At 30.1% G+C, this 16,143-nt stretch overlaps 1 protein-coding gene across 1 annotated transcript; it reads left to right on the top strand.

Annotated features, from left to right (window-relative positions):
* The first annotated feature begins 5,157 nt into the window (after positions 1-5,157).
* LOC149478270 (vanin-like protein 1) lies at positions 5,158-15,820 on the top strand. The gene is made up of 9 exons (XM_089709193.1): positions 5,158-5,267; positions 8,609-8,695; positions 9,878-9,964; positions 10,379-10,521; positions 11,475-11,665; positions 12,105-12,239; positions 12,672-12,827; positions 13,337-13,475; positions 13,838-15,820. The coding sequence occupies exons 1-9, from the start codon at positions 5,211-5,213 to the stop codon at positions 14,217-14,219; spliced, it is 1,377 nt and encodes a 458-aa protein (XP_089565319.1). The 5' UTR covers positions 5,158-5,210; the 3' UTR covers positions 14,220-15,820.
* The last annotated feature ends 323 nt before the right edge of the window (positions 15,821-16,143 follow it).

The following is a 16,143-nucleotide window of genomic DNA, read 5'->3' as shown; positions in this document are numbered from 1 at the left end:
AGATTGTTTTCGTAAGATAACTCAAGATAAAGAGGTCGCAGGGGGTGGTGAAGAAAATATTTTTATACTAGTTTTCAGACCACGGCTTCGCCCGATTCGTCTAAAACCTCGAGGACCAATTTATTTTAAAGTCTGTTAAAAATGCGTCAAAATCCGTTGCGAAGGTAGTTTTAAAAATAACATAGGGAAACTGGAAACATACAAATTTTGTTACAATAATAAATAGATACCTAATGTCTCTTTTTTTACAAATCGTATGTATAATGTATTTTCTTTTTTTTTATTGGCAATAGGGAAGCGCTTGACCACAATCTCGCCTGATGTTGTTCCCTCAGCCCCCAGAATCACAGACACAATAGAAAATCTATTGTGTCGCGGTCTCATTGGGCCGCTCGGTGGTCAAGGGGTTAAGCTGAGATGTGGTCTAAGATGGAACGCGCTTCCCTAGATAGTACCTGTTAATTCAAGTAATTTATATAATAATATCTGGTACCTATAGTATTTTGTATTTTTTATATATCTGTAATAATAAAAAACCATATTAAAAATATATCATCATGTTATTATAAAATGTGTTTATTTGTATAAAACTATCGTGACGTATACAAAAACATCTTGATCTCTCTAGATAACGATTTATTTACGTACACTGAATAAGAAAATAATCGTCATAATTTTCTCTACAAACGCTGATGTACATACGAATGTTTTAAATAAAACAAATACCATTGAATTCAATATATCGAAAACGGCTCGACAGAACGCAGTAGGGTTTGGTTTATATCAATATGCAATATATACAGATAATTAATTAATGCACAGTCCTTGAATATCATTAAGTGTAGAAAAATAATATATAAATACAATATTTAACATAAAAAAATTAGGTACTAAAATAGGTAACTGCCAAATAAATTATTATCGTCGAGAAAGAAAATTCTTAAATTTAAAAATAATCCTTATACTTTTTTCCATAGCAATTAAAAATGATAGATAAAGTAAAAATATGGACGACGCGCAAATAATTTGTGACCTATCCTATCGGTCATCAGAAATTGTAATCACCACGCGCGAGGCACGCAGGAAATTCATGATTATTATTATTAAATTAATTTTATTATTTATCATAAGATACTAGGATGATGATCGTATCTTATTATCATGGAAAGTAGGTACATGTAAAATTAGCGTGGTTATGAAATACTGACAAACACCATTAGGTCAAGTTTGAAGATATTTTAGGCACATATTCTTTTAACCAAGGTAAGGTAACAGTTAAAATGGAATACTTTTTTATTTATAATAAAACCATTTTTTATGTGAATTAACTTGCCAATAATGTTTATATTTATTTAAATCGTGACACTAGCGATAACCACAAACATGAAAGATATTTGTTTATCATTAAAAGTGCATTGTATTTATTTTTAACAAGTCTTTCTTGAAAAATTACGTATAACATATATTTTGCTGATCAGCCATATACCTAGCTTCTCTATTCCCCTAACCGTCAAAATAATGAATGAATGAACATAAGCTTTAAAAGCTAGTCTGTACAAAATTTCATCAAAATTCGGTTCGTTGGGTACAGCGAAAGAGCGTCATAGATAGGTACTATCACATTTATAACATTGCCTTTGGTGTAATCATCATAATCCCATATACGTTCCCACTGCTGGGAAACGAGCCTCCTATGAGGGTACAGGCCATAATCCACCATGCTGACTAAATATTCATCTGCAGATCATTAAAAAAAGTTACTTTTCCGCTTCATTTATTTTAGCACGCGGTTCTCAAACTGTATCAACTATCCCCCAATCTTTCAATCCTATTAGCAATCATTTGAAACTCATTAATAAATGTATATATCAGTCAAATTTCCGGTGTAATGAAAATTTAACGTTTGTTACAGATAGTATTTGATAACATATCTATCAATTTTTCTTTGCATTTCACGTGTTCAAACGTGATCTTGACCTTGCTAGTAATCTTTTAAGATTGATCGTGTTCGGCCAATATATCGATTTTTATGAAAATTTGTTGCTACGACTACTGATCTTTTTAAGCTAGGATTAGAAGAAATTATTATGGACATTATTATTATGTAATAGCGTATTTTATAAACGTTATAATAAAAATATACTTTTAGAAGTGTATCTGATTTACATTGTATATTTATTATTTACCTACCCACTTTAACTTCGCGAAATATTTTATCAAAGCTTTAATCGAAACGCTATCTTCTCTAGTAGTTTAATTTGAAAAATTCAATAAATTCTTATTTTCTTTGAACAACGTCTTTGTATAAATCATAGGCATAAATCATAATCATTCTTAATTCTTCTGTCTGAAGACTTGAAGAGACAGAAGCCGACTCACGCTTGACCGGCTTTTCAAAAATATACATTGTACCCATAATTGTACCTATAGAGAAAGTCACTATCAATAGCATGCAGACAATCATGCAGATGCCGCGTGATGTAGGTATATCTAATAAAATAGCAAATAAAGATAAAAATTAATTAGGTCTCAATATTGATTCGAGTTCAAAGTTACTTTCCATTGGTTCCTTTTTTTAGACAAAAAGAGCTTTGTGGCAAATGATCTGAATGATTCTTCTTGTATTTAACCATCTTCAAAACTACGTTCAGTGTTACCTACTTACGTATAGATTAAACTAATACCTAGCAGTATAATATGTAGGTAAGTACTTATGTTATGTGTAAGAAAATCGTGTAGAAATTAAAAGTAAATAAAAGTCAAAAATATTAACTTCCCATTTGTTAAAACAGCATGGAATTTTAACATAAAATTATCGAATGGCGAGAAATTCTTTCTTCTATCAAGAGGTTTTCATTAGAAGCGTGTTTTTAATATAATTAATCCTGAATGAAATGTGGTAGCAGGTAACAGATAATAATTTATTGCGGTTTATTATCTATAGGTATTGTAATCCGTACTTACTAATATTATAAATGCGAAAGTAACTCTGTCTGTCCGTCTGTTACTCAATCACGCCTAAACTACTGAACCAATTTTCATGAAATTTGGTATGGAGATATTTTGATACCCGAGAAAGGACATAGGCTACATTTATCCCGGGAAAATGACGCAATCCCGGAAATCCCACGGGAACGGGAACTATGCGGGTTTTTCTTTGACTGCGCGGGCGAAGCCGCGGGCGGAAACCTAGTTCGTAATAAAGATAATACTAATCTGGATTACTATTTATGTCGCAAAAAGGTCAAACAACACTAGATTTGACTTTATTATATTTTCATTTGTTTAAATTTTTGATAACATTGTCATAAAGTAGGATGTTGGATTAAAAAGTAAAGGCTGTTTACTTTTTCTTATCATAGACTAGTGGGCATTTTATTTTCTTATTGTGAAATATTTTTAAATCGATCTAGAAAAGTTTTTTTGCAATATTATGTTGCATTGTATGCTAATCACATTTTTGAAGTGAAAAATTCTTTAGCGGCGTTGAGCACTTTTTCTGTAATGGGTATAACTACACTCATACACGTGACCTGATCGAAAAAGCGTAAGACGGATGGAGAGAACTAGTTTTCACTTCTGCCGGCACTCCACTTAAAAATAACAAATGATTTGCCAAAACACACTTATTATAATCCTCTTAATCATAATATTCAAGGAAACTTTATCAAGTCTTTGCCAAAATTTATAAATACGGAAACATGACTTATATTATTGTGCCTTTATTATGCTTATGTGTTGAAAAACACTGGTTTTGTTTTTCTGTCTGCTTACAATAAACCCAGAACATAAAGGCACAAATATAAAGGGTACAACACAATGCATATTGTGCATTTCAAAACAAGAAAAAATTACGTTTTTCAATGTACATACGTAGTTATGTTTGTTATTAAAGTTTGTCTGACATACTTTACAATCTGGAATACTAATATAAATTTTACAATCAAAGCTTATTCATCCTGAATGAATAAAGGATTTTTTTAACAAAAACATTTTTCTTTTATAAGATCCTAGCTCATGAGTCAACGAACGATGCACGGCGTATCACGCATGCGCGCGCATGTAGACACAATCAAAAGGGACCAGTAATGACACAAATAAATATTTACATTACATTGCTGGTTTAGTACTAAGGCTAGCCGCACACACAAAATAATATTGACAATAAAGTACGTATTGTCAATATTATTGTGTGTGTGCGGCCTGTATTGCGGTATTGTTCAATATTATTGTGGATTATCCAGAAATTCAGATTTTGTCACGTCAATATCGGGGGGAGGCAGGGGTATTGACAATAATATTGACGTGTGCGGGCGCACGGCAATATTTTAGTTGAGAAAAAGATTTCAAGGCAGGCGGACGTTCGTGTTTTTTGTTCAAAATGGAGGACGAAAACAGTATCCAAAGCGAAAATAATGTTAATATTTTTGATGATAGCAGTCTCACGGAAAAACACTATTTGTCAGTGTTTATTAAAACATGGGAAACTTATCCAGAATTATGGAATACATCCTGCAAATCATATCGCGAAAAATAATGCGCTTGATAAGTTGCTCGATATCTAAGCTCGATATTTATAAATACCTAAATCAAACCAAATAAGAAAAGAGAGAAGAGAAGACGTAAAGAAGAAAATTAATTCTTATACGAACAAATTTTCGGAAAGAATTAAAGATTTAATTCAATTGAATTTTGAATGAATTAATTAATAATTAATTTAATTATTGTTTAATTTAATTAATTAAATTAAATTAAATTATTAATTTTTTTCTCATCCAGTCCTTAATCCATCGTTTCTTTCTTGATTGCTTTTTTTAGATAGTAAAATTAATGCAATAATCAATGCAACGATTTTTTTCTTTCTATTCATTATGTTATACGTGCGCACGTAATCTAGCTGCGGAACGACTGAGTCAGATTTTACCATGAAAAATTGCCAATAATATTGCGTAGTGTGCGGGGACCATATATTGATGAAGATTTTTGACAATCTTGCATTGACAATATTATTTTGTGTGTGCGGCTAGCCTAACAGTGTTGGTGACATCGCGTTGAAAACAAGCAGTGTATAATGTGATAAGCTGATTTATCGAGTGCATTTTGTATGGAGTGATTGTTATTGTATTCATAGTCATGTATTTACCTTTTATTTTATGCGCTGTCAGTTGTCACACGTGCGTCTGACGCCGGAGCGGTCGGTTGTTGTAAAAATGTTCTCTTGTGTGTATGTTGTGTTTGCGCTGTGTTTTGGAGCGGCTTTTAGTGGGGTAAGTTAATTTTTTGTAAAAAACATTTCGATTTGTGCAAAAAATTTTTTGAATATTTTTTGGACAGTTTGAGAATAGCTGACGCGGTGCGAAAATTGTTGTTTAATTCGTAGGTATTAAATTAAGGAAAATATTTAGAGGAAAGAGACTTTTAAAATTTAAATTTTAAATATGGTGCGTGTGAAACATTTTTTTTTTTAATTTTACTAACTAACTATATATTTTTTTTTATTCTAGATTTGTTTTTGTACCTATTTGTCTAAAATAACTTTATCTATCTCCTTTAAAGTTTACGAACATTTTTAAGAATAATATAGGTATTCAATGATATTTTTAAATTATAGATAGTTACGACAATATTTTTTCACTGCGTAAGTAGTTACCTACCTAATACTTATAAGATTATTTTTCAGTAGTATGTTTTATCTCTAATATCAGTAGGTTGTTATGAAAATATCGTTGACCGGTCAATAATATCTAGGATACGTAATCTACAAGCCCTAAATAAACCTAAGTATTATTGTATCTTGGTACTAAATACTTAGCTTACGTAATGGCTGAATTTAGGTAATAGCACAGATTAATAACATTAATAAATACGTACCTAACTACGTAAGTACCTCATAGCTCAGATTTTATAATACTAATAGGTATCACATAATGGTAATATATTACTATTGTGATACTATCTAGTACTAAAAGTGGGTATTTATAAGAAGTTTAAATTGAGCTTATAATAAGCGTAGTAATAAACTACGTATAGAGGAGACACCGCCTACATCACATGTTCCGCTCAACATAGGTCAACCGGCCACACTGCACTCAGTCGCTTTAACGCGATGGTCACAGGTCACGTTCATGTCTTATTTGTTTTAAAGCAAAAAAGCATAAAACTCATCAAATATGCCCTATGTATATCGAGTGTGTTACGATATTGCAATAATAATTCAAGTAATTCGGCAAAGTGCAAAGGAATAACTTTTAAAACTTGGTTAGAGCAAAATTTTTGGCGGGCGCCATTTTGCGTCATTTGTCATAGACTAAAAATTTAAGAAATGGCATTGGGTATGAACACAGGGTATGAAAGATGTTTAGATAGTAATATTACATGACGTAAATTTTTGACAGTGTATGAAGAAATGTAGCCATTTGTTTTCTCTTATTTGATAGAACTGATAGAACTGCTGAACATATTGTTATCATGCATAAAAATAACCCTCCTTTTTGTATAGTTGGGTAAGAACTTATGACCGCATTTGCTATAAAGTATAAATCCAAGATAATCTGAATAGGAAATTAACTCTCGACTAAATTAAATGATGACTTCCATTTGTTTTTATTCGTCATGATCTATTCCTATCTGTCCCATAAACAACTCAATATAACTTCACTTTAAAACTACATAATTTAAATTAACTGCCTTCAAAGAAATTATCTAAATTCTAAAGATGAAATGTATGAATTTAATATAAATAATGATACCGGCTAAGTGCGAACAATAAACATAATATTATTTTCATATTATTCCACTATCCATACTAATATTATAAATGCGTAACTCTGTCTGTCTGTTACTCAATCACGCCTTAACTACTGAACCAATTTGCATGAAATTTGGTATAGAGATATTTTGATACCCGAGAAAGGTCATAAGCTACTTTTTACCCCGGGACATAGAATAGGTTTTATCCCGGAAATCCAACGGGAACGGGAACTATGCGGGTTTTTCTTTGACTGCGCGGGCGATGCCGCGGGTGGAAAGCTAGTCATATATAACTTTTGCCATCATTGCAAAAATGGTTTTTGTTTGTAAATACAGTTTGTTTTAACATTAGTCACTTGCATGGTTTGTTAATAAAACATGACCCATTTTACTTCAGTCTTAAAATTATCGGAACCAAATAGTCTAGGACCTAGGTATAAACAAACATATAAAACAAATATTTCGTTCTTTCGTTTGATATGTAAACTGTACTAAAATATGAATTAATCTATAGATTATCTATAGTACCTAGGTACTAGTATATATTATATTATCTGTGATCTGTATTTAGATTGTCATTTTAATGTAGTGCGTACGTGATCTCATGAGCGTCCCTAATAAGGTTAAGGGACCTGGGACACCCCAACGAAGGACAGAGACATCTATACACTTTTAAATGTGCTAGACAGAGATAAAATACGTCACGCGGGAAATGCGTGATTGGGTCAACGAACGAATTTCATAATGCATTTGTTATGATTAAATTTTTTAGCCGGTTGTTCTATATTTTTTGTGACATTATTTTTTTTGTTTTTGTTGTCAATTTTAAAATCTAATTAAATGTGCATGTTATTCTATTACAATGATATATAAGTTTTTATAGTCTTTGGATTGTTTGAATTTAAAGAAATATCTTGATATCTGATTGTCGTTGCTCATGCAATAATGCAATTTATGTAAGTAGGTTACCTATTACGTAAAAATTTTTAAAGTGAAACTTTTATTACATCGTCTCAAACTTTTTGGTCTGTGTAGCGCATGTCGCGTGACGGTCGAACCGTACGATAATTATCGTACAAATACGATAATTTTGTGCCTAAGTTTCACTTTTACCGTGGTTTCATAAAACCAGACATTTTTTTTTTCGAATTTATAGAAAATAATTTTACGATTTATATAAGAATAAGTAAGTAATAAGTCATTGTCAAACAAGGAATTGTACCTAGGTATTGAAACGGGATAGATAGTAATCCTGTGACGTAATCGGTTTAATATTATGTAGTTTCTTATACCAACAAAGTACTTAAGAAAATTTATTTGCTTATAGGTAGGTATTTAGTAAATGGTTAGGAGATACTTATATATTTATGCGGAAATAACAAATAATATAATGATACAAAAGGACCTTATCTCACGCTATGTTGTTTACATCATATTTCTTTGTTACGAAATGTATTATTGCATATAATAACTAATGCATAGATAGCATTCCTATCCTAATAACCTAATTAAATGAATATTATCTGTTAATAACAGATATCTAATACCTAGGTAATTGACAAACACACCGTAACGTTGCGTTGTAACAAATAGGTAACAAAAAATATATTACTGAAAATTAAATTATGAATGAAATAAGTTTCTATTTTTAGTTTACCTTTGTGTATTTAATTTTTAAAGTGAAACTTTTATTACATCGTCTCAAACTTTTTGGTCTGTGTAGCGTGACGTACGATAATTATCGTACAAATACGATAATTTTGTGCCTAAGTTTCACTTTTACCGTGGTTTCATAAAACCACACAACATTTTTTAATTTAATGTTAAAAAAGTTATTAATAATTTAATTAATTTTCAGGATGTCTACAAAGCGGCCATAGTGGATTCTAAAAAACATTTTAATGTAAAACATTATGAGGCATTGATACATGAAGCAGCTAAATCGGTAAGTTTGATATATTTTTTATTTATTTATATGGTACATAATACTATAATATATCGGTAAAATGCTTGTAAAATGGCTAAAGATTGAAGAAGTTTATTGTATGACAACAGACAGTAGGTAGTATTTATTTTACCTTTAAAATCATACATATTTTGCAAGAGAAACATTACGAACCATGTGAAATATCGCATTTTTATAAACTTTATTTTCGTCATAAAGTATAAAGTGCGAAATTTAATAATATTTTATTACAAGGAACGGGTGGCAACCCTAGCGTATGGGACAGATGCATTTTACATCTGTTTCTACAATCGATTTTTAGCGAAAAATAATAATTTTGCTAAGCTCTGTGCTCTCGATGAAAATAAACACGATAAAAAAGAGATAAAAAATGTTTAGATACTAGGTAATTTAGGATCTGCTCTTATTTAATTACTAGCTGTGCCCCGCGGTTTTACCCGCACTGATCTGCTCCTGTTGGTCTTAGCGTGATGATATACATAATAATATAGTCTTCCTCGATAAATGGGCTATCTAACACCGAAAGTATTTTTCAAATCGGACCAGTAGTTCCTGAGATTAACGCGTTCAAACAAACAAACATTAAAACCAACAAACTCTTCAGTATTATAATATTAGTATAGATTAAATATATCTACTATTGACTACTTATCCAAGCTTTTAAATATAATTTACACTTGAAATAGTACAAAAAACTCACAATTATTACAAAATAAAATTTATTAGCATGCTAAAAACGATTTGTGTAAAATTTTCAATATTTTTTATCTGCATATAAAAGTTTTATCCGCTTGTATTACGCAATACTTGTGCATTGATAAAAATATATTTTATAGTGATATCGTGCATGTGTTATTGCAATGATTTGCAATGAATATAAATATAAAAGATCAACGCTATAAAAAATAGGCGACCAACACGTATCTTTATTTTAAATTTTTTTTTTGATACCTTCTTTTGGGTATAATAAATAGATTCTACATTATTATCAACAGGCATGATAAAAAGCACGCCTTTTGACTGCATTTTTGTGAGTTTGTTACCTCAGAACTTTCGACTGGGTGAACTGAATTTGATGATTTATTTGCCAATTTGAAGGCGGTTTAAAAAATATTTCGCTATAGTTTCTAAAAACTCATTAATTTTTATTTTTTGTTCCAGGGTTCAGACATATTGGTTTTACCAGAGGAAGTTTTGTCCAAAACCGACTTGGAGTCATGTGGGCCTTGTGTTAATAATTATGATGAGGTGAGATTTTAATTTAAACCTTAATTTATATGAAATAAGATTTAATATCTTTTGAAACGTATTCCAAGTTAGACTTTATACAGGAACACAATATAATATAGGTACAGGAAATTTCCCAAGTTTTCGCGCAATTTCTTTATTTTTTTCTTTCATAATAACCTACATCTGACCTTTAAGATCAAACACACAAAAATGTATTTTTAACCGACTTCATAATGAATCTTGGTAGAAACTGCTTTCCTAAACGCTGGAAAAAACATTTTTACGTAGGCGGTACTAGGTATCGTATTCAAAATACTACAATCTGGTTTAAAAATAATTGTTTGAGTTTGAGTTTTCTGTTTCATATTTCACATGTAACATTAAATATACATGTCGTGGGCGTGGTTACAAATTTAAATATCGATCTTTCAGATAGTGAAAACAGTATCAAATGCAGCGCAGTCAGCTCGGATGTACGTCGTGACGCACGTGTATGAGAGAATAAAATGCCAACAAGGACACGATTTGGTTAGGAGCAATTTAGTTTTTGATAGACGTGGTGATGTTGTCTCTGTGTAAGTATTTTCATAGATAACATAATATGTAGTATATTATTATTTATAATCTATATTATTGCTTGTCTTAGCATAACTATAGGAAATTTCACAAAAATCATGCCCAAAATATCGCTCCGTTGCGACGTGAAAGAAAGACAAACAAACACTTGCTTTTACACTTATCTCAGTAACTAAGTTCGAATTGAAAAATCCTGTGAAATAGTCTATTAGCTTTTATATCATGTCATTACCTTTGGAAACGGAGCATCGATGGAAAATATTTAAAAAATATAAATTTACAGAAAAGACAAAGTTGCATGGTTCAGTTAGTTTTCTATAAGAATCTAGTTGACATCTACTAGGTTATAGAGCAATTTATTATCTAGAAAGCTAGATTTCTAATTAACGGCTTAGCTTATAATCTTTTTGCTATTAGCCTATACTAGCTGCGCTCCGCGGTTTCACCCGCGTGGCTCCGCTCCTGTTGGTCTTAGCGTGATGATATAATATAGCCTATAGCCTTCCTCGATGAATGGGCTATCTAACACCGAAAGAATTTTTCAAATCGGACCAGTAGTTCCTGAGATTAGCGCGTTCAAACAAGCAAAGTCTTCAGCTTTATAATATTAGTATAGACTAGCTTCCGCCCGCGACTCCGTCCGTGCGGAAAAATTAAGAAAAATTAAGATTAATTTTTTTCTACGTATTTTTCCAGGATAGAAAGTATCCCATTTTATGCCCAGGATAATAAGGTATAATTATACCAAGTTTCATCGAAATCGAACCGTTAGTTTTCACGTGATGCCTGAATATACAGACAGACAAAAATTTTTTTAATCACATATTTGGGTTTGGTATCGATCCAGTAACACCCCCTGCTATTTATTTTTTCAATATTTTCAATGTACAGAATTGACCCTTCTACAGATTTATTATCTATACATATATATTTGATTATTTTTTTTTTACAGTTATAGAAAACCGTTGAACAACGCAAATTGCAATACTACATTTTCAAACACAGCGACTTTTTCCACTGATTTTGGCGTTAAATTCGAAGTTATTATGGAAGAAGATCTCGTTGTAAAAAATGTAAAAGATATGGCATTGAAGAATTACGTGCTTTTGGGTGTTTGGGGACATGAGAATCAATTTCTATCTGGTAATTAAATTATTTTTGCTAACTTAAAAGATTTTTTGCATAGTAACTACCTATAAAATATAAAAATAAGCTTATGCACAGAATTAATTAATAGTTATTAACTATAAGCTAGCTAGCTTAAGTAAAAAATGTATTTAAGAGATAAGTAAGATAAATGTAAGTTGACTCTTGATGACTGATTAAAGTTTTTCAATTTCCTCTAGTTTTTAGCATTTTTAAATATATATTTTTAAAACAGTAGTAAAAACTCCAAGGCCTTCATAGCTACTAAAAATATAATTTTAATTCTATCTAATCATATCTAATAATGGATCATATATATTTTTTGTCGTTTGACTGACGTTACTATCATATATTTTATGAATAATTTTGCTCTTTTAAAATATCTTACAGGCTAAAAATACTAATATTATTCATATGTATATTATTTTTATTTTAGCACCACACTTTGCGCCATCTTGGGCATATATTACTAAAGCTAATGTAATTTCTACCAGTGGTGTTCATGGCAATACTGGGAGGAGTACTAAATATGGCAACATTATCGTCAACGTACTGGAAAAGGCTGGAAATGGTACGTATTTTATGTTTTAATATTTAAAGTTACAATACGCATAATATTCCCGTTTTCCTTGATATTTGAATAATCCTCATCCAATAAAGATATTTATTCAAAAAATCATGTCTGGCTGACTGACTTTACAGAATAAAAATAATATCCAAATACATACTTATATGTAACTATGTATTATCAATTATGAAAAACAATCTCCAGAATTAAAATCCTAAAAATTTATTATCTAATATTTATTTACCTACTGATAAAAACACCTTCAAATAAGATTGGAGATATTACTGCTTTATAGAGATGTTTTGTAAAATTAAAAAGGCGTATTTGTTATTTATTTATTTATTATTATGTAAGCATTGGTAGTTACGCCTTTTAAATTGCAGTAAAAACACCGTAAACTATTACATCACTTACTCTATTTTCTATATATTCCAGTCCACCCTCAAATCACAACCAGCCCCTCAAACACAGTCTCCGAAGACTGGAGGCAGTACATCATCAGACCCTTGGACCTGGACCGCAGTACCCACGGGTATACAGAGAGCGTGTGCCATGGACAATTCTGCTGTCAGTTCTATGTGAAGACTGAGGGTAAGGATATGTATTAAAAAATTAATTGATTTTCTTAAAAAAAAAAAACGTTAATTTCAATTGATAACTAATTTTTTTTCTCACTTCGTGACTTAAGTCTATTTAAATAGAAAACCAATTAATAAGTCATAACTTCATAACTTTTTTGTTACGAGTAGTAATGAAAAAAAAACCTTAACTTTTTTACATTGAAATATCAAGTGTCAAACTTTGAGATGTTTTAACTTGACGCTAGAAAAAAGTCTTCACTCATTGAAAAACTTGAGAAAAAAAATTGACACGATTCTTGACAGATAAATTGGCGCCAAAACCGCGTATTATTTTTAAAATGTCACACAATTTTGACATAATTGAAAAAAAAGAAATTGACACGATTATTGACAGCTAAATTGGCGCCAATCACCGCGATTATTTTTTTATGCCATTCAATTTAAACCTATTTACATAACATACCATAACAATAATTAATCTATGAATTAATCAAATTAAATATTTTTTATTGTTTTCAGATACAAAATATAACCACTTAACATACGGTTTAGTAGCATACAACGGCTTATTCAACATAGGACGCGGTCACATAGTGGGATCGCAGAGTTGTGGGTTGGTTGCTTGCGCGGGGTTGTATAAGCGATCTTGTTTTGCACAGTAAGTTTATTATATACTTATATTACTTTTGTACTAATAATTTTGAGAAATAGCTTTAAATTTTATAGAATTCATTGAATAGCTTTTCACTGTATTTTCACATTTCATCCAGATTGTTTTTGACTGTCAGGTCTTTAGTATGGTGTACCTCTAAAGCAAAATAATCAATTGATCAAAATCAGTAATTTAGGATTCAAGTCTTTAACTAACTACAAAATAAATGTAATTTTTCCAACATAAAAATTATTAGCTCTTTTTAAGGACTATACTTACTTTTTTTCAGTCATGTTACAATTTACACTACGCTATATTAAACTTTTATAAAAAATCGCATTTTGACATTAAATTTCCTATTATTTCAGGTCAGAAAATAACTCAACAAACGTGAACTTCGAGAAAATCACTATTACTGGCAACTTCAGTAAGAACGCCGTTCCATTTCCAACTTTCCTAACAACAACAGAAACAACAATCAACAACTTTGATTTCGAACAACAACTTATACAAAAACATAAGCAGGTAAATGCAGAAATTTATAATTTAGATAATTTATTACGATTCGGTATTTTCAGTCGAGAATATGAAAGTGATTTTGTTTCGGAAAATAATAAAAATTCATCAGAAAAACTAGATTTTTCCAATTATATTTCAAGTGAAAATGTTCAAGAATTTTTCGATTATGTCTGGATTCGATTGAGGATTGTTATTTTGGTCGTTTCGATATATATTTTGGAAATGATGTAAAATATAGTATTTCAATTTTAAACCATAACATGTGCTAAAAATAAAAAAATGAATGAATCTGAAGATTCTTCTATCTCTCTTGCACTTTGGAGAATAATAGCATGCTATCTCCCTCGCACTTGTTAGCCGCCAGATTCATATTATGTACATATTTGAATTGCAATTCAATAACCTTTTTACAATATTTCATGGAAAATATATAATATTATGTAAAATGTATAAACGATTGATTGGATCTTCCAAAGATTGAATGAAGTAATTTATTACATATAAAGTTGTTTTTGCAAAGTGCTCAACTGATAAAATTTTATATTTTTATATGTCTAAAAGTCTAAGGATATAGGTTATTTTATAATGTGGATGGGTGTGTAAAAATAATAACTTTTTAATGAAATAACCCGAAATATCAATATCGCGTAATTTTTTCCATAAAAGAAGCTAAGAATTGGCAATATCAATATTTTTAATATTTCAAAGAATGTCTAAATGTTCTAAAGTCTATAAACTTATAGCATGATATCTATATAATAAGCATTGTTTTTGAGTTTTTATATGCCCTTGTAACATCGTGAGTTAAAAAATGAAAAAATGATATTTATAATATATAGACAGGTCAATAACAAATGCGAAATGTTTTTTTTATTAAAAGTTGAAATAACTGCATAGTAAATATTATTTCCAGTGTTTAAGTACCGTTGTGATAATTGTACAAAATGTGATTCAATTTATTATATTTGTAAATTATTGAATCGCACATTAGAATAAGGCTTGGCAATAATACCAATAAAATCAAAATAATTATCTAACTCGATAAAATTTACTATGAATTTGAAAAAAAAAACCTTTTTGGAAACATTTTTTGTGATTAGAGAGTAATTTTTTTGTGGTATTATTGCTTGTTAGATTGCATGCTTTTAATATGTTATGTTACTTAGAAATATATTTCAAAGTTTGTTGGGAAAAAATATGTAAAAAACTGGTTTCAATAATAATTGAAGACCCATACTAGGAAATATTGTAATACTGTGCCCATACTGTAAATCCTAAGGTTAATATGGGTAGAGATAAAAAATAAAAGTCAAGATGTTTGTTTATCTGGTACTCAAAAATTGTTGTAGCGAAATTATTTTTTTCAATAAAATTCTAATGTATTTTAGAAGCTGCCAAATATGGAGACTGAAACAAATTATTACAATACTTTTGTATTTTGTGAATGTATGTGTTTAGGTTACGATCAATCATTATCTGAAGCTTGATAAGAAATTAAGCACTGTTATAAAAATCAAGTTTTCAAGAAGTACAGTCAGCAAAGAAATTTAATTATCAATACTACACTAACTACTAATAATGTGCGAGTTGAAAGAATTGACTGAACTATTTTTACGCTGTTTTATTTTTATGCATGGGGTTAAAATGTACATGTTCGGTAATCCATTTTATAGTATAATATAAATTCATAAATTTCATTGCCAACTGTACTCTGTTACTAAGACACTAAAGCGAAGACCTTCTTTCAACATCTAAAATGATCAAGCTTTTCTGATAATCACTGATCTCTGTGATATTAGGGTAATGTGTGATTTTGGTAATAAATTATAATATATGAGTTTTTATTATAATATTGTTTTATTTCCTTATTTAATACAAACCTGTAAAGTATTGCAGAAATAAATTTTTCGATAATTTCCCCCAATTATTATAGGTACTTATGTAGTTCAATAAAACACGTTTTTAATCTGAGCATCCATTTTATTTTCTATATAATATTTATATATTTTATTCTATGTTTAAGTTGTCATTAATTCTAAGGCGCGGGACATATTATACAAGCGGCGCGGCGCGCCGCGGGCGCGCTGCATGCCGGCGTGCATCGGGTGCGCTATTGGCATTTTGTATGAAATAATTTTGGAAAGGCGCAACCTTG

The sequence above is a fragment of the Colias philodice genome, chromosome 22, assembly GCF_061535455.1.
Source record: "Colias philodice isolate Cphi_HAF_F1 chromosome 22, ilColPhil1 Martin Lab GWU primary, whole genome shotgun sequence".
In the NCBI taxonomy this organism is placed as follows: domain Eukaryota; kingdom Metazoa; phylum Arthropoda; class Insecta; order Lepidoptera; family Pieridae; genus Colias; species Colias philodice.
The sequence above is the reverse complement of the archived record's forward strand: the minus strand, read 5'-3'. Positions and strand labels throughout refer to the sequence as shown.

Excerpts from the sequence above, each read along its gene's own strand:
- LOC149478270 (XM_089709193.1), top strand. The coding sequence starts at position 5,211 with ATGTTCTCTTGTGTGTATGTTGTGTTTGCGCTGTGTTTTGGAGCGGCT. Across the intron at positions 5,268-8,608 it reads TTGGAGCGGCTTTTAGTGGG|GATGTCTACAAAGCGGCCAT; the intron begins GTAAGTTAATTT and ends ATTAATTTTCAG. Across the intron at positions 12,828-13,336 it reads GTTCTATGTGAAGACTGAGG|ATACAAAATATAACCACTTA; the intron begins GTAAGGATATGT and ends TATTGTTTTCAG.